The sequence below is a fragment of the Octopus bimaculoides genome, chromosome 8 (genome assembly GCF_046866305.1).
Source record: "Octopus bimaculoides isolate indiv1 chromosome 8, ASM4686630v1, whole genome shotgun sequence".
NCBI classification, from domain to species: Eukaryota; Metazoa; Mollusca; class Cephalopoda; order Octopoda; family Octopodidae; genus Octopus; species Octopus bimaculoides.
In genome coordinates, this window is record NC_142935.1 from 32,619,609 (window position 1) to 32,641,319 (window position 21,711).

The 21,711-nt window shown below is 37.5% G+C and overlaps 1 protein-coding gene across 1 annotated transcript; it reads left to right on the forward strand.

Moving 5' to 3' along the window:
* The first annotated feature begins 2,963 nt into the window (after positions 1–2,963).
* On the forward strand, positions 2,964–17,091 carry LOC149134351 (uncharacterized). Its single transcript, XM_089355950.1, has 6 exons — positions 2,964–3,170; positions 4,992–5,318; positions 6,770–6,861; positions 12,322–12,473; positions 14,315–14,421; positions 16,250–17,091. The coding sequence occupies exons 1-6, from the start codon at positions 3,158–3,160 to the stop codon at positions 16,309–16,311; spliced, it is 753 nt and encodes a 250-aa protein (XP_089212076.1). The 5' UTR covers positions 2,964–3,157; the 3' UTR covers positions 16,312–17,091.
* The last annotated feature ends 4,620 nt before the right edge of the window (positions 17,092–21,711 follow it).

Here is a 21,711-nt window from a genome sequence, read left to right on the forward strand (position 1 = left end):
AATGCTAGCTACATATATAAATAAGATTTAGCAAAATTGGAATAAAGTAACAAAAGAAATAAAAGAAATAAAACCATAAAGTAGAATAAGAGATAAAGAGATTAAATACTATAGAGTTGAGAACAAGATGCTGTCTTTGTAGTGGTCATAAATAATTCCTTAGCTAGACCACTCGTTGAAATATAGATTAAGGTTATAATTTGATCAAATAACAGTAATACGAGTCGTCAATCAATTCACATGCGAAATTATATGATAAACAAAGTAGAAAATGAATAGAAAACATGTTTAAGAGACGTAACAAGTTGAAACAAGAAATGGCCCTGTATAATTTTAGGCTTTGTGATAGGAGCTGGGGAATTAATTTTAAGGTCAAAGAAAGGTAATTATCAGAATAAACTTCCGGTTGCTGAATATGAAACATAAACTAACATCAAGTTAATAAAAAATCATTGCCGATTGATTTCTCATATATATATATATATATATATATATATATATATATATATATATATATATATATATATATATATATATATATTATTTCTACTAAAATACCATTGTAACAATGATTTTATAGGTTTAAATGACAACTTGTTTCAGGATAACAAATGAGGTACTTTTCAATTGCCTAGCAGTACCAGAAACAAAATCATTATGTAACACAAACCATTCCGAAGACCAGATTTTTATTCAATTTTGTAAAAAAAAAAAGCTGTTTATAATAAACAACAATAATTAGTTGAGTCTTTTTATTACAACACACAAGAAACACTGAGGATAGTAAAACGTTATTTTATTTGTTATAAACAATTTATATTTTTTCTGAATTTGCATAAATATCAAAAACTATAAATATATACCTTTGTGCATTTGTGTGTGTATTATGTATGAATGAGTTGTATTGTATTCATACACACACACACGCACGCACACACACACACACACACACACACACACACACACACACACACACACACACACATACATACACATACATACGGAGATGTACTTGCATAGAAAGTGACCACAAAGATGCCACTAGCCATGCAACTTGCGCTTCTGGTGGCACTTCCTCTATTGTTATCCGGGACATTTTACATCCCAGATAGGAAGGGAGGAGTACAACCTCCTTGGTTTCCATTATTCTTACTGAATATTCTCGTGCCTTTTCTATGGGGGAGAACATAATTTCTATTGAGGCAAACTTTTTGCCTCGGGCCACATAGGTTACATCGATCCAAATGGGCCCGAGGCATTTTTTAGTTTTTTTTCCTTTGCAATGTTAGGAATCTTTTTATCAAACGCAACATAGCACTTCTATACAATAGTTCTGTTGCTTCTATTGTGGTGATCTCACTTCGTGGGGAGATGCGAACATTTCCTCCGTCTATCGTCAAAATGCCGTATCACACTTGATACTTCGACCTCGTGATCTGAATTTCCTTATTTGACACGTAAGTCACAACAGCATAATTTACATCTTTTAGGACGGGAACCACTTGATCTGTTTCTATTTTGAATTTTCTAAAGAGAATTCACAAATACAGTTTCTCTTTCAAGATATTATTTTTAAACTCTACAAGACAGTTCAACAAATAATTTTTAAACAATACCTTGAGGTAAAACAATCAACAGGTAATAATCAAAATAAAGCAAAAAAAAAACAGAAACAACAACGGAATCCACACAGTACACTGTAGCGTAGCTCGCCCACTGTATATCTTTATTTGGCCACGCTGGGGCTAACATAGAGGAGACAAACAAGGACAGAAAAACACAAAAGTGGGAAAAGATGGATCTTTTTTAAAACGGGGGCCACATTTTTCATTAACGAAACACTTTGAAACTTGGAACACTGGTAGAATGTGTCATATAAAACATCTTCTTCTCTTAGTCTTCTTAAAAAAAAAAGAAATCCATAAATTATTCCATGTTAAAGTTGTCGTATTTCTGTAATTTCAACCAATCACTGACGTCCATTCAGCCGATATACATTAAGTGCCGACTACATAAACAAACGATTCTGAAACAATTAACCCTAACCCTAACCCTAACTCTAACCCTAACCCTAACCCTAGGGTTAGGGTTAGGGTTAGGGTTAGGGTTAGGGTTAGGGTTAGGGTTAAAACAAATTTAAAATGAAAAAAGCAAATAAAACGAAGGTATGGCGATTAAATACGCTTTACATCGCTTAGTGAGCCAAAGGAGTAAATGTAAACAATTGAATACTTGTCAGTGATTGGTTGAAATTATCGAAATAAGACAATTTTTTACATGAAATAAATTCGAATACAAAAATATTTTTCTGTTCTATAACACAAAATAGATAAGTATACGAAGTTTGAAAGTCTTTCGCTACCAAAAACACTACGTAAAACATTAATGAAAAATGTGGCCCCCGTTTTAAAAAAGATCCGAAAAGATAAAATCGAAAGAAAAAAGGTAATGATGAATGAAAAGTGGGGACGACATCAACTCGAACCCCACACTCCAGATAACGTCATTGAACATTTTTAAAGTACGTTTTTAAAAAGTTATTTTATGTTTGTCTCTTTGTTCTTGCTGTGTTATTTGTGTTGTATATTCAATATTCTCTTTTGGGGTACCTTTTTTTGCTGTTTGTGTTTGTAATGTTTTGTTTGCGTTCGTATCTCTTCTTGTACGTTTATTTTTGTCTATTTGTCCTTGCTGTGTCTTACTTGTGTTGTATATTCAATGTTCTTTTGCGGGGTATCTTTTTACTTTTCAACAGGATCTTAACTTCCTATATTTTAACGCTGAACACATCTCTTTTGACTTTATTAATTATAGCTTATATAGTGCAAAATTAAAAATTAAACAAATTGCAAATCATCAATATAATGGTTCGATTAGTTTATTTGTAAACATCGGTAGTTAAGGCTGTACATTGATTAGAAAAAACTAATAAACTTGGTGATAAAAGTGTTAATTTACTTCTACACAAGAGAGAAAGCAGAAACAGCCTAAGATCACAAGTTTAAGAACGTGTTAACGAAAGTGAAATAGCGAACGACATCGAACTGGAGAAAAGAAGAATTTTAAAGCAGTTGAAGGTATATCTTGCCAGTGAGACACCTCTGGTTGGTCGAATTTCAACTAAAAGTGAAGTTTACTAAGCAACTCTGTAACAGTCATGAATCTTAAAGGTAAGTGAATTAATGATATTAGGAATCGAAAGAGAGATAGATAATAACAACAATTGTTTCTATGGTTCTGTATTGAAAATACTATAATTGATCTGTGCTTTCATTACATTAAATTTACCATTATCATTTCCTAATATTGAAAAGAGTGGAATGGAAAACGACGGGTTTGCAGAAGTTATAGTTCCACTAATAAAATATATCTAATGTCCAGTCACGTACATTTACCTTCTCATTTCGTATGCCATGTAATTGTCTTTTCCACTGTCTGTTTCGTCTGCGGCTTGTGTCTGAGATAGAAAGCATAATTGTTATTTCTTGACAAAGAGCAGTGAATGAAGGAATCAGTCAGTCAATTCCACGAACTGAATGAAACTATTTAGTCTTTCTTCGACTTACTTTCCTTCCCATATGTAACGAGATGATAATAAAAGCATAATTTCTTCCTCTTTCGCTTCCTTTTTATTATGTGGATGACTTCAACTTTGATCCCATTTTCTCCCCTTCATCAAAACGATAAATATCAAGTGTTCAGTCCCTTACCCTTGCAATTTGAATACAGTAAACATTAGAGCTGGATGTATTTATATTTAAGGGGTGACTTTTTCCTCATTTTCTTACATCAACGACTCTATATTAGCCACGTTAAACGTTCTGCTAACACAGGTGAGGAGTGGTCATCACTAAAAGTCTTTTTGCTTCTTCTTTCCTTCTTTTTTTCCTTTTTCCTTTTTCCTTTTCTCTTCTTTGAGTTATATTTAGAATATAAAATGTAATGTTTCCCCCATTTCTTTCAAACATTCAATATTGGAGAAAATTGTTTGATGAAATGTAGTTCTGCATGAAAAGACATTAGTATAATATTTGCAAATTAAAAATCTTTTTAAATAAATAAAATCAAGTAAAATATTATATTAGATATATATGCATATATATACACAGACACACGCATACACACATACACACACACACACACACACACACACACACACACACACACACACACACACACACACACACACACACACACACACACACACACACACACACATACGTAAAGCTAGAACATCCCAGTGCTACACATATATATATATATATAACTGAACATTTGTAGAGATGAGCCACATTAGGAATAAAAAATGCAATTCTGGGCTTTACCTTCAAACATTCAATTTTGGAGAGAATCCCTTGATGAAGTCTGTGCGTGTGTGAGTGCGTGTGTCTATCTGTGTGTGCGTGTGTCTATCTGTGTGTGCGTGTGTGTATGTGCGTGCGTACGTGTGCTATCTGTGCGTGTGTGTGTGTCGGGGGTGGGGAACATGTGCATGTTTTTACTGTGTACCTTCGATCACGCCTCTTTCAATTTCATAGTTTTTGCATTAAAAAACATTAGCATCACACAAGCTAGAAAAACACGCGAAGCTCAGAACATCTCAATGCCAGACATATACATCTGAATATTTAGAGATGAGCATTATATAAAGAAATAATTATAAGGAAAAAACATTTCTCGAATACCGGAGGTAGAGTAATATGCATTATTATTAATGTGATGCATGTGTGTATGTTTGCGTGTGTGAATGCACACACAGACACACACACACACACACACACACACACACACACACACACACATATATATATATATATATATATATATATATATATATATATATGCACATGTATGTATGAATATATGTGCATGTATATATATATATGTGTGTAGGTATGTATTTATGCATGTATATATATATATATATATATATATATATATATATATATATACATACACATATACATATGTATATATTTGTATATTTTCAGGAATGAAAACGTCAAATCAATACCGTATAATTCTCAGTCGTCTGCAAGTTTTCACGATTATTTTGCTCGTGAACTTCACAACTAGTCAGCCAGCTAATGGCGGACAACTTTTTAGGAAAATAACCATGTCAAGATGCTTGCAGCTTCCAGTTCTTGCAACCGAATATACGTCATCCGTGACAGAATGTGCATTACGGTGTATGATGAATGACAAGTGTGGTTATTTTAGCTATTGTAATGGACCGTGCAAAATGCATGAGTTGTACGACGGAGAACTTGAGGATACTGAATGCAATTGTTTATCTTACATCGGCTTCTCTGGAAACAGTGAGTAAAATCAGGTTTTACTTTTGTGTGCGTGTGTGTATTTAGCTCTCTGTATTCCCTTTTCACCATTATCCCTACGCAATACATCTAACCATCTGAATATTAAGTGCCTCTGTTTTCTCGTTTGTGTGGATTGTTATTTTGTTTGATTCATTTGGTCATTACATTAATTATTGGGGACATCTGTAACATCTGAAGGATCATATCTTTTTTAAAATTACCAGAATAAAATAATAAATAAAGTATAGTTTGTGTTTGGTCTTTAGAGGGTTTTTTTCGATATGTTACCTGGATATATGCTGTGTGAGTGGAAGTGTATATAAAAAACGTTATCAGTTTCTCGAGAAACCAAATAATTACAGATCAACAACTTTACTTTTACATCATCTATTAGTTTCACCCATTTTCTTGTTGTCATCTGTTAACAGTGGCACAACATACATTAAAATCCTTACCAGATATATATAGAAAATCAGATCTTAGTTTACATTCGTGAAATTCTTTCATTAGTATTACGAAAATATGACAGCAGAGAACAGGGAGGATTAGTTAAAACTGCGTTCAAAATAAACTGCAATATTTAGTGAAGTCCCTCTACCTTTCTGAATTCAAATCTTGCTTTCGGGTTTTCTTCATTTCAAATACTGTACTCCTAGTAAAAGATTGTGTCCACTTTCCAAATATGTGGCCTTATGTCCATGCTAGAAATCAATAACAGCTGAAATATTTCATGGCCAAAATGAAACGGAAAATAAGGCACATCGAACGTCTGCTGGAGACATTTCTTTGTATTTATATATATATATATATATATATAGATAGATTATTTAACTCTATACCTCAGTTCACACACACACACACACAAACACTCTGAAAATATAACAGAATATAATCATTATATATAAAGTAAGAGGAAGTGCTCACAAGAAAATTAATACCAATACCTTCATAATCTCTGATTATCTCACATAGTTGCTACATCCATTCAGCTTGCTGAAAATTTATTTGAAGTAATAGGTTTCTTTTTCACTGTCCTGAGAAACTGTGTATTCTTTGTATTGGAGAAAAATAACCCACTTTTATCCATTATTCAACTATTTTGACCGGTGCTGCAAGTAGGACAAAGAAATGATTTATATTTATATTTATATACGAGATGCTCATGGCTGGAACAACTTTTCCCATAAGTTTTCTCAACCAGCGTTGATTCGGTACAACAACTAAGTTCTAGTATTTCATTTGAATATCAGATTCAGAAATTAATGAAATAGAAGCTAAAATTCAAAAATATTACGATGAATCTTGGGAAATTTTTATATCGAATATAAAAATAAAAATTTCTAAATGAAAGCAGTAGTTTCACATATTTCTTTCAAAATCTTAATAAAATTTACTTAAAAAGTTTGTCCATTCCTTTATATTTAAAGCATTCTTATTCACAACTAATGCAGGTGCAGGCTGGCAGAAAGTATTCATGATGAACAAAACGTCGTTTAAAAAGAGTCCTATTTATAGATACTGGGAAATATTGCCTATTGAAAAGGTAATACATTTTCAACATTTCAAAATAATTATCTTTTAATAAACACTCTACACAGGTGTCAGCTCGTTATGTCTTGGAAGATATCATTGTTATCTTTTCTTCTGTAATTTATTTTCTTGATATTGTTGACACAGTTCCTGTTTGAACCCTGAGGTCCAGAATGCCCCAGTGTTATTCGATATTCTTTGTTTCGGCGCTCATAAACACACGCGCACATACTTATATATACATGCACATATACGTTTATATACTCACACACACATATATAAAAAAATAGATAGATACATTTCTTTTATTAGCCACACAGGGCTCAACGAAGATGGGACAAATACAATGTAGAGCTTTTCTTTTTGGGAGGGGAAAAAAAAAAGGTGGTGGTGTCGATCAAAAGGGATCGTAGGAAGGGAAAAAGGGGGAGTTCGATCAAAAGGGATCGAACAAAAAAAAAAAAAAAGGAAAGGCCGATCAATAGGGATCGTGTATCACACAGTAATGTTCTCGTGTAAAAGAGGGGAGGACAGTTTAGGTTTAGCTGTGGAAGGAAAAGCCTACGGAAAAGACCACGGTAACCTTGGTCAATAGTCTCATTGAAGAAACTATAACAGTAAGTGTCTCTCTTTTGCCTTTTTGTTTTATTTTTTTTCTTGTTCATAGGGTTATGCTCAAGATGGCTTCGTCGTTCACACGTGCCATCCTTGCTACATTCACCCATCTTTTTTTGAAGCATTCACTAGACAAGACTTCCCTTTCTACTCTCACCTTCCTCTTCAGGTGATACTTGAAGAAGTTGATGAGAGATTGTCCAGAGAGGAAAGTATTTGTCTCTAGTCCTTTCAGACGCATCCACCATACACATTCTTTCGCCATAGCCACAAGTACGATGAAAATAGCTCTTCCTTCCCGTTTAAAGGAAGGAGGCGCGACAATATTCACGATAGACTCGGCTGATAGACCGACTCGTCCCACACGCGATAGCAGTTGTTCGACGTAAGCCCACAGCTCGGAAATGGTGGGACACTGTACGAGTGCGTGCAGAACGGTTTCGTCGCTTTGCCGGCATCTCGGACAGGTCGGCCCCGTGTTTCTCGAGCCATGCCTGTAGAGCTTATCCCGAACGGGTAGTGCTTCTCGATAGCACTGCCAGGCCAGGGATCTCTGGAAGTTGTCCATAGGTCCCGGCCCGAAGGTCGTCTTAAACAGGCGGGTCAGGTATTCCTCGTCGACGCCCAGGTTCGCCCCGAGATCGTCGTCGTTCCTTCCCTCCACTAATCCACTATAGAATGCGTTAGTTGTGATGCAGTCGCTCAAGGTTGACCCGGGTTGTTGGAGTTGCCGAAGAGCAGCGCGACACTCGCGGTGCCATTCGCCCCTCCTCGGCCTCTTCTTGATCCATGACTGCAGTTCGGTCATGGAGACGAGCTGCGGGAAAGCGCGCCGCACAAACGGTGACCACACCTGTTCACCGCTGTCTACGTAGAGCCGGAGATGTCGCAGTCTCAGCGCGTGTCTGCGCATCATCAACCACGGCATGCCCAGTCCTCCTTTTAACGGGTGTTGGCAGCAAACGGATCGCCTAACCATCGGAACGCTTCCTTTCCACAAGAAGCGGAAGAGGATGCGCTCCAGTTTGGTGATGGTAGGGTCGGGACAAGGAACGACGGTCAGGCGGTAGTAGATGACGGACGCGATGTACGTGTTCGCCACCTCCGCCCGACGTTTCAGGGAAAGCTTCCTCTCGGCCCATTGCCGGGCTAGAGTGGCCACCCTTCTCGTTATCTCGTCCCAGTTCTCCGTTTGGAGGTCTGGACCAAACCAGACCCCGAGCAACTCAACTGGACCGTCAGTCCAACGTCCCACGACGGAGGCGCTACTTGACGGCATGGGCTTGCTTCTCCGTGTGCCGAGCCGCAAGCCCACTGACTTATCCCGGTTGATTTTCGCTCCCGTTACCGCTTCTTAGTCTCTCAGTGTCTCGCCGACAAGCTCGATGTGCTTTTGGCTAGACACTATGACGGTGACGTCGTCCGCGTATGCCGACACGCTCGTCTCGCATCCCAACTCTCGCGGGATGCCCTTCAGCGTCGCCAGCTTCCGCAGTAGTGGCTCGAGAGTCAACACGTACAGAAGCGACGAGAGGGGGCATCCCTGACGGACCGACCGAGCAATGTCGAAGGGTCTTGATAGATGCCCATTGACGCGAACTACCGAACGGATGCCTCTGTACAAGGCAGCCATCCAGCCGCGGAAAATGGGACCGAAGCCGGCCGCTATGAGGACAGCCTCCAAGTATTGATGGTCTACCCTATCGAAAGCTTTCGATTGATCTAAATTGATCAGGGCCCCACCCATGCCAGGTTCCTTAACTACCCTCTCTATGATGTAGCGCATCAGATGGAGGTTGTCATGGATGCTCCTGCCCGGCACCGCGCACGTTTGCGCCTTGCCGATCAGTTTCTCGATGGCAAGCGCCAACCGCTTGGCTAACACCTTGGTCAAAATTTTCAAGTCTGCATTGAGCAGAGTGATGGGCCTAAAGTTATCTATGACGTCCCCCTTGTTTGGATCTTTCTTCAGCAGCGTTACGGCTCCTCAACTCACAAAACCTGGAATGCTCCCGTTTTGCTGCCAGTTGCAGTACACCGCCACCAAGACGTCTCCAAACAAGTCTGGCATACAGTTGTAAAGCTCGTAGGGCAGACCATCCAAACCCGGAGATTTGTCCCTCGAGCATCCCGCCATCGCGTCCCTCACTTCCGCCGCCGTGATGGCACATTCGCAGCACTCCGTCTCTCTTGCCGAGAGTCGTGGCAGGCTGTGCAGGTAGGCACTGAAGTCCACCCTGCGTTCTCGCTCGCCATTCGTCCCAAACAGTCGAGCAAAGTGCCGCTGAAAGGCCTCACACATTTTGCTTGGCTCGAGCAGTTCGCGCCCCTGTTCGTCCACCAGAGACCGAATGGTGGCTTTGTTGCCCTGTTGCGCCTCCGCCACCCGGGCCTCTCGCGCGGCTCCAACACCTTCGTTTCTTAGAGCACGCATCCTAGCCCTGACAACGCACCCCTCGTGTTTGGCGTTGAAGTGTTGGTCAAGGGCCAACCTCGCCGCCAAAACGTTGGATGCGATGCCACTTCTAATTGCCTCTTCTAGCTTCTTAACTAGCTCACACTCTACTCTGTTTCTGTCTATGGCTAGTGCTTTGCTATACCTAACCGCTTCTGCTTTTGTTGCTCTCTTGAGGGCAAACCACCATTTGTTATTGATGATGGCTCCCGTCAAAGCCCTCTTTACTAACGTGCTAATCCGGTCTCTGAAAACTTGTCTCGACGGGAAAGACGCGTTTAGTTTCCAGTAACCGGGGCCCTGCCTATGTGTCTTATCTAAGTCTAGCGTACACGTCACAAGTTTGTGATCCGTGTAGCTGACTATGTGAAATTGTGGACACCCTATGCTATCTCTATCTACTCTCCTACACAGTATTCTATCTAGATACGATCTCGACAACCCGATGCGGTTTGTCCATGTCCACATTGGCGCATTCGGGTAATCGAGTCGGTACCTGTCAGACAGTTGAAAGCGTCTGAGCAGGTCTTTGAGGCATTTGCATCCCCGTCTATTCCTATCTCTGCCCACATAGTCTAGATGCGTGTCCAAGGTAGCATTCCAATCCCCCACTAAAAGTAAAGGACGAGACGTTCCTAGGAATACTTCTAGACGTCGAAAGAAATCCGGCCTACCTGTTATAGGTGGTACGTATACTGATATGAGTCGAAAAGCACACCCATCGCTGCCATCGACATCCAGAACAACCAATCTACCCTCCGGGTCTATGAATACTGTCTTTACTTCGAGATCCAGACTCTTGCGAAAGAGTACCGCCGTGCCACTACCGCCCATTCTCGGCAGACAGGGAGAAAAATAAATAGATAGATAGATAGATAGATAGATAGATAGATAGATAGATAGATCCACACACATTTGTATGCATACACACACGCGAGCGCACACGCGAGCGCACACGCGAGCGCACACGCGAGCGCACACGCGAGCGCACACGCGAGCGCACACGCGAGCGCACCCGCAAACTGACACAGAAATAAACATGTCCGCAAATCTTCTTGTTTGGTTATTTCTTTTAGCAAGAAAGCTCAAAGACAGCTAACCGTAAATGCCTAGCAATTAAAAAGTTTACCTAACGATAGAAACTCTATGCGATCGTTTGGTTTCATGGAAATATCAGATAAATCTACTACAAATCAGAAAATATCTAATCTTGAGTACTATTTCCTAAGAAGCAATATCACCAGAATCGATAAAATAATATGCTAAATGTGAAGTTATTGAGATGAGGATTTCATAGATAGCAACGTAGCCAAGAGCTTCTTATATCAAGCATGGTCAAGGTTTTGCTGATTTTAAGGTTCGCAGCAACACTTCTCGTTGTAAAAGTTTCAGAAATATGAAACCACTGTGAAGGCAATTCTTTCATAGATTTGTCTCTACAAAATCCGTACTATGGGACACTGAGGCGAGAGAGAGGGGGAAAGAGAGAGAGAGAGGGGGGGAAAGAGAGAGAGAGAGAGAGAGAGAGAGAGAGAGAGAGAGAGAGAGAAGGTGATGTAGAATGTGATTGTTCGTTATTGATTCCATTGTTTTTGAATTCTTGGAGTGTAAAGACGTTTGTTGGAATTCTGGCTCAGAGAAACTGATCTTCTTGGGAATGGGAGATGCCATTGGTGTAGGGAAATATTGGAGAGTTTGATAAAGACAAAAAGCTAGCGCAGGAATTCATTGGGTGATGATAAATGGAAGTGGCTCTGTCAGGTTTAGGAAATAGCCCTGTTGGTTTTGAATATTGAAGGAAATTAAAAGAACTGGCAGAAAGGAACAGGGGAATTTTAGATGTATGTTGTTGTGACTGAGCTCTGTGTTTACCTTATTCAATCCTGCCCGCCTCTTTTTTTTAGATTAGAGTGTACTATCGAAATGTAACTGCTACTTCTAGCAGGCCGAGTGACATGGGTTTGTTAGTTTAAGTTTTATATGTGAAATACTGTTGTTTTGAATTTGCTGCAGAAAGTGGTCTACGTTTGTGGTGAAGAGAGGTTGTGTGGGTGGGCGTTAGTAATGTGGTTCGAGTGTCAAGGGGGCGGTTACCCGAAAAAGTTTGGGAACCACTGCTCTAAACGAACCCCACGTATTTTTCTTGTCATTACTTTCTGACAACCATCTGTCTCCACTTCCTCTCTTTCGCTCTACATTTCTCGCTCTCTATCTCACCCTCCCTCTCTCTGTCTTTATACTTCTCTCTCTCTCTCTCTCTCTCTCTCTCTCTCTCTCTCTCTCTCTCTCTCTCTCTCTCTCTCCATCTCGTCTTCCTCTTTTCCCATTTGATCTCATGCTCGCCTTCCTTCTCTCACACTCTGTCAGATTTCTCGTTGAATCTATTTCATCCTTTATTTTCAGGTGAAACTAAGTTTGAGAAAAAATGATATCGACGTTCGATCATTACTTTTCGACGGAAGAGGGACAACTTTCAGATCGTGGTTCAGAAGTGGTAACCTTATTGAAACACCGTGGTTTGGAAATGTATCATCAGAATACAAGTTCTTTCCAAAGTATAAATTACTCTCTTGTTCTTTATTAGCACCAACAATTTTTTCTATGTTAGTAATTAAGATTTCTCACACAGGCAAGCAGGCACACATTTCGGAAAAAGACTACAATTAACTACATCGATCTCAGAAATTAGTTAGTGTTCCGTTATGGATCCTCTAAGAATAAAAGACAAGCACGATCGTGACGAGATTCGCACTCAAAATTTTGAAGAACAAAAGTAACAACTTCGCTAATTTTTGTAACCTCAACGATTATACTTTATATCATTTTAATTGATGATGATGATGATGATCTTTGAATTATTAGTCATAAGTTATCACAAGTACATAAGTGGTAATTCCTTCTATCAACTTCTCCATAATGAACTCACTAATTCGGACAACTAATTGCTGTCTTTGTGCAGCGCTTAGAATGAAACATTCGCCTTCCAATAACTGAGTTTTCACTAGGTCTCAAATTTATGGTTTGTGTAGGCAACCAACTTGAATCTTGAGCATCTACCTTATCCTTAACAGCTGACTTAATAAATATTTTATCCAGATACGATTTTGACGGCCCACTGTGGTTGCTTCCGCTCCACTCAGGCACATCAGGGAAATATAGTTATATATAGAGAGTTCAGTACGTGTCCTGGAAAGCTTTTAGACCTCTGAAAAAGAATCTGGTCATATTGTCGCATAGATGACAACATATCTGTAATCACGACCTCTGATGCTGCTCAAATCCAGGGCCATAGGCTTACTGACTGGATCCAGAATAATGGCCCGTACCTTGAGATTTAAATCTCAACAGACCACGAGCTGAAAATGTCTCATAATCGTCGATGATAATTAGTCCTAGTCTCGCAGATAGCTAATCACATCTATGTCGAGCGACCTAAGATTATTCAGCAAGTAATCTTGACAAGAAATTAACTTGGCAAAAAATGGAACAAAATTGAAAAACAGATAATGATAACAAGGATAATAATCCTTTCTGCTATAGGCACAAGGCCTGGATTTTGGGGAGGGGACTAGTCGATTACATCGACCTCAGGACTCAGCTGGTACTTAATTTATCGACCCTGAAAGGATGCATCGCAAAGTCGATCATGAAGGAATTTGAATTCAGAACGTAGCGAAGGACGAAATACCACTAAGCATATCGTCCTGAATGCTAACGATTATTCAGACCTGCACCCATTCTGAGATGGATACAAACGGAATTTGGATACAAACGATCCTACCACGATCCTGGGATGACGATGGCAATGCATTATATCCTCTACCCTAAGGCGACCGTATACAGGTTGTACATGTAGAGCAAGATTGGCCGTGGCTCGATAAATGTACAGGAGTGCAACAACAGAGAAAGAAGAAACTTGATAGAGTACTTGGCAAACAGTAAACAAAGGCCAGCTACAGTATGCTGTAAATGCACAAGTACTTGCCAACCATGAAATAGATGAAAGGGGGAATGATATAATAATGTATTCTCTACAACAATTTAGAACACAGAGAATTCATCGTCATATAATAATAAAATCTTATTAAGATAGCACTCTATCACAATTGGTCAATGTAGTCTTAGTTGAATTGTGTTGTAAGAAGAAATATGAGGTGATTGTTGAGGCTGAAATAGCTTTTGATTATAGATCTATTTGATGAGAAATGAACTGAAGCTAAATACGAGCAAGATCTGATTTCCTTAAATTACAATTATTAAACGAGGACCACACATTCACTAATTTCAGTGATAAAAAGATTAACTCAGTGATTTCATTAAGCAGAATTGATTGTATTAAATAAAATCATAAAATATTCTCTTATTGAATTCATCTGTTGTAATATATCACTTTCAGTCAAGACACGTTTCACATCCGGCCAGATGAATATGTATGGTTTGCGATGAAGTCATTTAAGAAAAATGCTACAAGTTACAGTATCAAGTACAGAGAAAATGTTCACAGTAAGTAATATATGTCTTTTTTATGTACTGTGAAGTCAGAGTTTGTTTATTTTTATTTACACTTATATTTTTTGTTTGAAAATCTACCTTTTCTAGAGCGTTTCTTTAACATTTACTAGCATAGCCAACTGCACGAATGATTATTGCTATAAACGAGAATTTATACTCAGGATAGAGGAGCAACTGGCTCCTCAGTTGTTGTGCACTGATATTCTTATTCTTCTTGATTTTGGAAGATATTCACATCTTTTTGGAAAATACTCAGAGACTTTAATTTCTAAAGAACGGATATTATCGTTAGACAAGGTAAATGTTGGTATCTGAGCAGGTGATGTAAGTGCATTGTGGGATATTTTCTTATTTCTGATTGCCATATTTTCAGATATATGTATTATTATCCCTATTACTGCTATTATTACTATTATGTCTGCTGAGTGTAACTTCAAAGCTTGTCACGGTTTTGATTGGGTACGTGTGTTTGAAGTATTCTGGTGGCTGTGGAACGAACGGATGTTTTCGTTTGCACCTCCTGTTTAAGTGTGTGTTCTGTTCATGAACTGAATGTGTGTATGTGAAAAGTAATAGCCGGAGAGTTAATCTACAATCGCCTGTTTTAAAACTTCTTGAACTTGGTGACCTACTGTCAGCTGCATGAAAGCTATAAATTCTTTCATCGAGGTCTTTCTTTACCTTCACTTTCGTCCTTTTTTCTTCCTTTTTCTTCTCACTATGATACTGACTTCTGTCTATCCTGTTCTTCTTGCAGATGGGATTCCACTGTTTTCATTTCTTCAATTTTTCGGTTTCTAATTCATTATGAATATTATTAAAGACGTTTCACAGTAACAAACATTGTGATGTTGTAGACTGAAGCTATTGTGTTTACCGGGGGTTTGTACTGTCTGTCAAGTCGCGACAAGGGCATCAGCCACAGAGCACTTTACGCAGTATGCGTGCTGTTCCACTACACTAAGATTCTACGATATTTCAAATGTGTCCGGATGTTTCGCTGCGTTCTGAGTTCAAATTCTGCCGAGTTCGACTCTACTTTTCAATCTTTCGCGATCCATAAAACAAGTACCTGCTGAACACTGAGGTCGATGTAATCGACTCGTCCCGTCCCCCAAAATTACTGCAAAAATTGTGGCAAAATTTTAAACCATCATTGTTGCTGTTATTGTTATTATTATTTCATTACTATTATTATTAGTAATGTCTTAGTCCATGATGCTTTGCCAACACTAATATATTCAAAGCCATAAATATATCGTTGAGATTTACGGAAAAACAAAAGACATAGAGAGGTGCATAAACAACAAGCAGCCCCTATTCACTATTAGCGTTCTAAACCACACCCTGACACGTTGTTAAATTCTTCCTCATCTTCTCCCCAAAAGTCTTCTTGCTCTCCTTATCCCTGAGACACATTCTTCATGATTTTCCTTTAAAATGCATCATATTTGTGAAGTCACCTTAAAAGCCAGGTACCTAAAATGCAACTCGCAATATTAAATAAATAAATGAATAAAAATCCTGTAGTTTGCGTACAGCCATAAAGTATATTTTGCTCGCTCATTGACAGACATCGAAGGCGAAACTAATAAAGCTAACACTGTATTCTCTGATAATTAGATATGTTCGATTAATTGCAATTGAATATTAAAAATGTTCTATTAAGTCTTTTTTTATTCTTATTTATTTCTACACTTCAAACATTTATTTTCGGCATCAAATATGTTATTTGTTCATCTAAATGACAATGCCAAAAGTATATATGAACACAGTCTCTATTTCAATTGATTTGAAAATAATTTTTATTTTATTTCAGGCTCAGCGGGAAATATTGAACTAGATGGTATGGATATATCCATCTCATTAGAGCAGAATTGAAATAATTAGTGTAATTATGTATGCCAATATATACATATGTGTGTGTGTGTGTGTGTGTGTGTGTGCGAGAGAGAGAGCGAGAGAGAGAGAGCGCGTATTTGCGTAGCTATTACATACCCAGACACGAACATATATATGCATATATACATACGCGCATAGATATATACATACATATACATAAAAACAAGAATTAATATATACAGAGCATATACACAAATGCATATATATATGCACACACACACACACATATATATATATGTATATATACAAACACACAGACACACATATATATGCCGTCACATATATAGATAGATAGAGAGAGGAAGAGGAGGGAGAGAGAAATATGTATATATGCATACACTCATCAAGTATGTGTTGGTCTTTAGAATTGTGAATATTGTTTCCATTGACTCTGAAAGCTTTAACATTTCTGTGTAAACAGTTAATAATTGTTAAGAATAATCATAAAATGCTTCGCCATCTCCACGTCTCCTAGAGTGAACCTTGATGTTCAATTCTGGTTACATATCCAAAATCACTTGGAATAAACAAATGCACGTTTCCAAGCATGCACGTTTCCAAGTTAAAATCACCATTTTTTTTGTATTCAACATTTGTCTATTTATTATCGCAGTCTCATAAAATAATTATTGTTTTAATCTTTCGATACTTTCATTATTATGAATATCAGTTACTTTTAACATATGAAGCAAAAAACACTTGAAAATTGTGAAGTTTTGTTCTTTATCTGCATTTGTTCATTATTTTCCTATGAATATTATAAAGAATACAGCAATTTTGAATAAAGTTCTATATCACACGCATTATATTTTTGTTCTCTGTCTAAACAGTTGTTTTTCTAATCTCTAACATTACTAACTTCAATATTGTCTACCTTTATTATACGCTGGATGAAAGTAAACCAGTGATTTTTTTTCTCACCTATTATTTCATGCATGTATATTTTTCAACGTGTGCGTGGGTCTGGACGTGGGCGTGGCCGTTACGACGCCACCTGTGGTCAGATAAATTGCATCGACTTTTTTAGTTTAAAACCTTAATTAATAACACAAATCCAGATTTTCAAGTCTCTTCCTTCCCTTCTTAGATTTAACTGCCCACTGTTAATAAAGCTGGGGCGTCATCCCCTAGCATGCATTCCTTTTGAGGCTAAACCCTTTTTCTACAGGTAATTGATAACACCACGAAGCCAAATTGTGTCCGCTTTCAAGAGATGTCGTTAATTTTTACTTTTGACGTCGTCATGGAACAGTCAGATATCAGTTTACCTGGAAATAAACAATGCAGTTATTTATAAAATGTGTTGAAAGACTTCAGAACCCCAACATCACACCTTCAGAGCCCCAGCATCACGCCTTCAGCGTCCGTTTATGAAGTTTTCAGTTAACTCTCGTGAATGGAAAGTTTATCGATCGTAGGAAACTTTAGCATTCAAAGTATGTGTGATGATGGTCAGGGTTGAAAGAACAAGGCACAATTAAAATAAATACTGAAATAATGTCCGTACGCTAATTAAAATGGGAACGTGTTATATCGGGGGATATTATTGACATTTCCTTTCAACTGAAATCTTAATCATGTCTCCATTTCAACAGGATCTTATCTTCCTACTTTTTAACCTTGACCACATCTCTTTTGACTTCATTAATTATAAATATTGTAGTGCAATATTATCAAAAATTAAACAATTTGCTAGTAATCAATGAAATGGTTCGATTAGTTTTTTGTTTTTTTTGTAAACATCGGTAGTTAGGGATGTACATTGATTGGAAAACTAATAGACTTGGTGATAAAGTGTTAATTTCCTTCTACACAAGAGAGAAAGCTGAAACAGCCTAAGATCACAAATTTAAGAACGTGTTAATGACAGTGAAATAACGAACGACTACTTAATGAGTTAGAGAAGAAGTAAATTCAAGTTGTTCACCAATCTTAACTGGAGTTGGGAAAATCTGACGTTATCGTTGTAAGCACACGTCTCATTCGAAACCAGAGTAAAAGCAATACTTTTTGCAGTGTCCGAAATTTTATCTTCAATTGTGAAAACCAGGATAAAATATTGTAAAAATAAGCCTGTTCATCGAACTGGAGAAAAGAAGAATTTTAAAACAGCAGAAGGTATTCATGCCAGTAAGACACCTCTGGTTGGTCGAATTTCAACTAAAAGTGAAGTTTACTAAGCAACTCTGTAACAGTCATGAATCTTAAAGGTAAGTGAATTAATGATATTAGGAATCAAAAGAGAGATAGATAATAACAACAATTGTTTCTATGGTTCTGTATTGAAAATACTATAATTGATCTGTGCTTTCATTACATTAAATTTACCATTATCATTTCCTAATTTTGAAAAGAGTGGAACGGAAAACGACGGGTTCGTAGAAGTCATAGTTCCACTGATAAAATATATCTAATGTTCAATCACGTACACTTACATTCTCATTTCGTATCCCACGCAATTGTTTCGTCCGCGGCTTGTGTCTGAGATAGAACGCATAATTGTTATTTCTAGATAAAGAGCAGTCAATGAAGGAATCACTCAGTCAATTCCTCGAACTGAATGAAACTATTTAGTCTTTCTTCGACTTTCCTTTCGTATGTAACGAGATGATAATAAAAGCGCAAATAATATACAGAAAGCTAGTCCATTCGATTATATACTTTTATTTTCGAAAATCGTGGTTCTGTACCTGTGTACGAAATCATCATTTCTAGTTAACGAATAATATTTAAACCTACTCACCGAAATCCTTTATATCAACCATAACAATAATACAACGTTGTTGAAATATTAAATTTTGAAGGCAGGGAGCGGTTGAGGAAAGCGTTTCTTCTGAACAATGTAACACATTGTCTACATCTGGATATGAACTTATACAATCTTAGATATCTTTCATCTGGATATGAACTTATGCAATTCATTGTCTTATGTTTCATTTTAAACCCTTCTTGTCAAATTTTCGCTTCTCTTTGTTTCTGCAAATATTTCATTCCAACTATAATTAGAAGTATATTATTTATCTATACCACGACTGGAACCCAACATTATGGAAGGTCTTCACAAACACAAAGATATGCCACACATATATTTCATTGACTTAGCAGTGGCTTCAATATCCAGTCGTAGAGAATACGTAAGAAATGTTGAATGAACCCTAGCAAGTAATTTTTCTCGAAGAACGTATTATAATTTCACTGTTAATTTTGATTTTAATTTTAGGGTCTATGTGTTTTGTGGGTTCATTAGGGATTTCTGTTGTATCGGGTCCGAAGCGCGGTTGTAGTTTTTTCTCCCTGAAAAAGGGGTTGTGGCATGACGTCCCCAATTTCTATTTCTGGGTTTCAGGTTCCCTTGTGAGTGAGGTAACAGTTCATGTTGTCTCTATATATTTCGTTTTCCATAGTAGTTGCCTTCTACCATTCTTCTACGTTTGTTGGGCCGTGTAGGATTGGTAGTCATATATCGTGGGTTTCTTGGGCTTTCATTATCATTTTTTATATTATAGTCTCTGTGTTATTTGTTCCTCACTTGTCTTTCGTCCCATGTGTTCATCCCTCTAGGTCATCCAGTGTTATAGGTTAATGGTTGTGTTGTATTTGGCTTGTCTTTCTTATCATGTGTTCCTCCATTTAGAATATTTGGTTGACGTTTGTTTATATTTTGTGCCTGCGTTCATCTTAGTATGAAGGTTTGGTATTGTAGAAAACAGATTTCTAATCTGGGCGTCTGGCCGTCCGATATTCCTGTTTCGATCCTCTGGATGTCGGTTTTCCTGTACTTTTTTGTTGTGGTGGTTTTGTCTTCATTATGGATTCTCCCCCATAGTTTTGCCATAGTGAACCACTCCTGTTGATTTTTCCCACATTCTTATAGATCTTTTTTTCTTCCCGTTTGGTGTCTTCTTTCCGTAGTTATTGCAGCTTTTCTTGATTTTGGATGACATTTCTCTGGGATATTTCGGCAAATATGATTGTATCAATTGTTGTGACTTTCTCTTCCTGCCGTGCTTTTCGTGATTGGAGAAAAGATATTTCTGTCTCTTCGGCATGGAGCTAAGTTTGCACGTATCGTTGTTTCTTCCCACGCTTTGCCTTTTATTTCTTTAATAATGAATTTCCTATGGAGGATTGGGTTCTCCTTTCGCCACCTCTGGTGTGTTTTAGGTATGTTGTTGCAACGAATGCTCTTCCAATAAGCAAGTTTGCGTTGAATCAAGAGCTCGTTCCAGAGTTTTGATTATAAACGTATTTGGTTTTATATGTAAATACCTGTTTCTTACCTGCTCGATCTGCTTTGGAGCAAAGGTGGTTCATTAGTAGAATTTGTACTGCTTTGTCTTGTTATTTGAGTATTTTTAAGGAGGTTACTTTGTGCATGGATAACATTCATTGCTTTATCTATAGTGGTGAAAATTGTCTCCATTTTTTGAGAGAAGTAAGTTTAACTTACTGGATATTTCTGTGAGGTAAGCTTCTGAATTTTTGGTATCTCTCGATCGTGGGTTGGATTCTATACCATTCATTTTGATGTTGGATATTTATGTGAGATCTTCTGAATTTCTGGTATCCCTCGGTTGTGGGTTTGGTTCTGTTCTATCCATTCTGATGTTGGTGGTGGTGGTGGTGGTGGGTGGGGGGAGTATGTATGTATGTTTATATGTGTATGTTTATATATATAATTGCTGTGTAGAGATATAGTGAACTCAAAAAAAGTCAAGAACAACATCTGGTTTTTCAATTAAAACTTTCACCAGTTCTAATACGAAAATTCTTTATCCTTTCTCTTCTTTTTTCTCCCCCACATGAAAGAGCCATTAAGTACTAAGCAAACGAGTCTGACTATACAAAAGCGACGCCACTTTATCTCCCACTCCTCTTCAGATATATCTTTTCCTTCTTTCTTGTCCCATGCTTGGCAAACCCCAGAAAATTCATTATAAAAACGCCAAGAAATCTAAATTTGAATCAATTTTTGAAAAATCCGATAACGGAAGAAAGCGCTAAAAATGTAAATAAGATGTAAATAAATTTTGAAAATATAAATGTAATCATCTAACATTCTGACTACCTCATTATTCTAAATATACAATATCAATACATCACTTCAAAACTCACTATATACGCGTATATATATATATATATATATATATATATATATATATATATATATATATATATATGGGAAGAGCCATTTTAACGATGCGTCTTGTCCAAACTCTTTGAAACGCCAGTGTTAGAATGTTGACAGCTGATGAAGGAAATGTTCTCTATGTGGCCTGTGTGTTTTCTGTACTTTGCTTATTATTTTGTCTACGTTTTGTTTGCAACGTTCTGTACCCAGATATGCATCTATATATACAGGTAGATGTAGGTATGTAC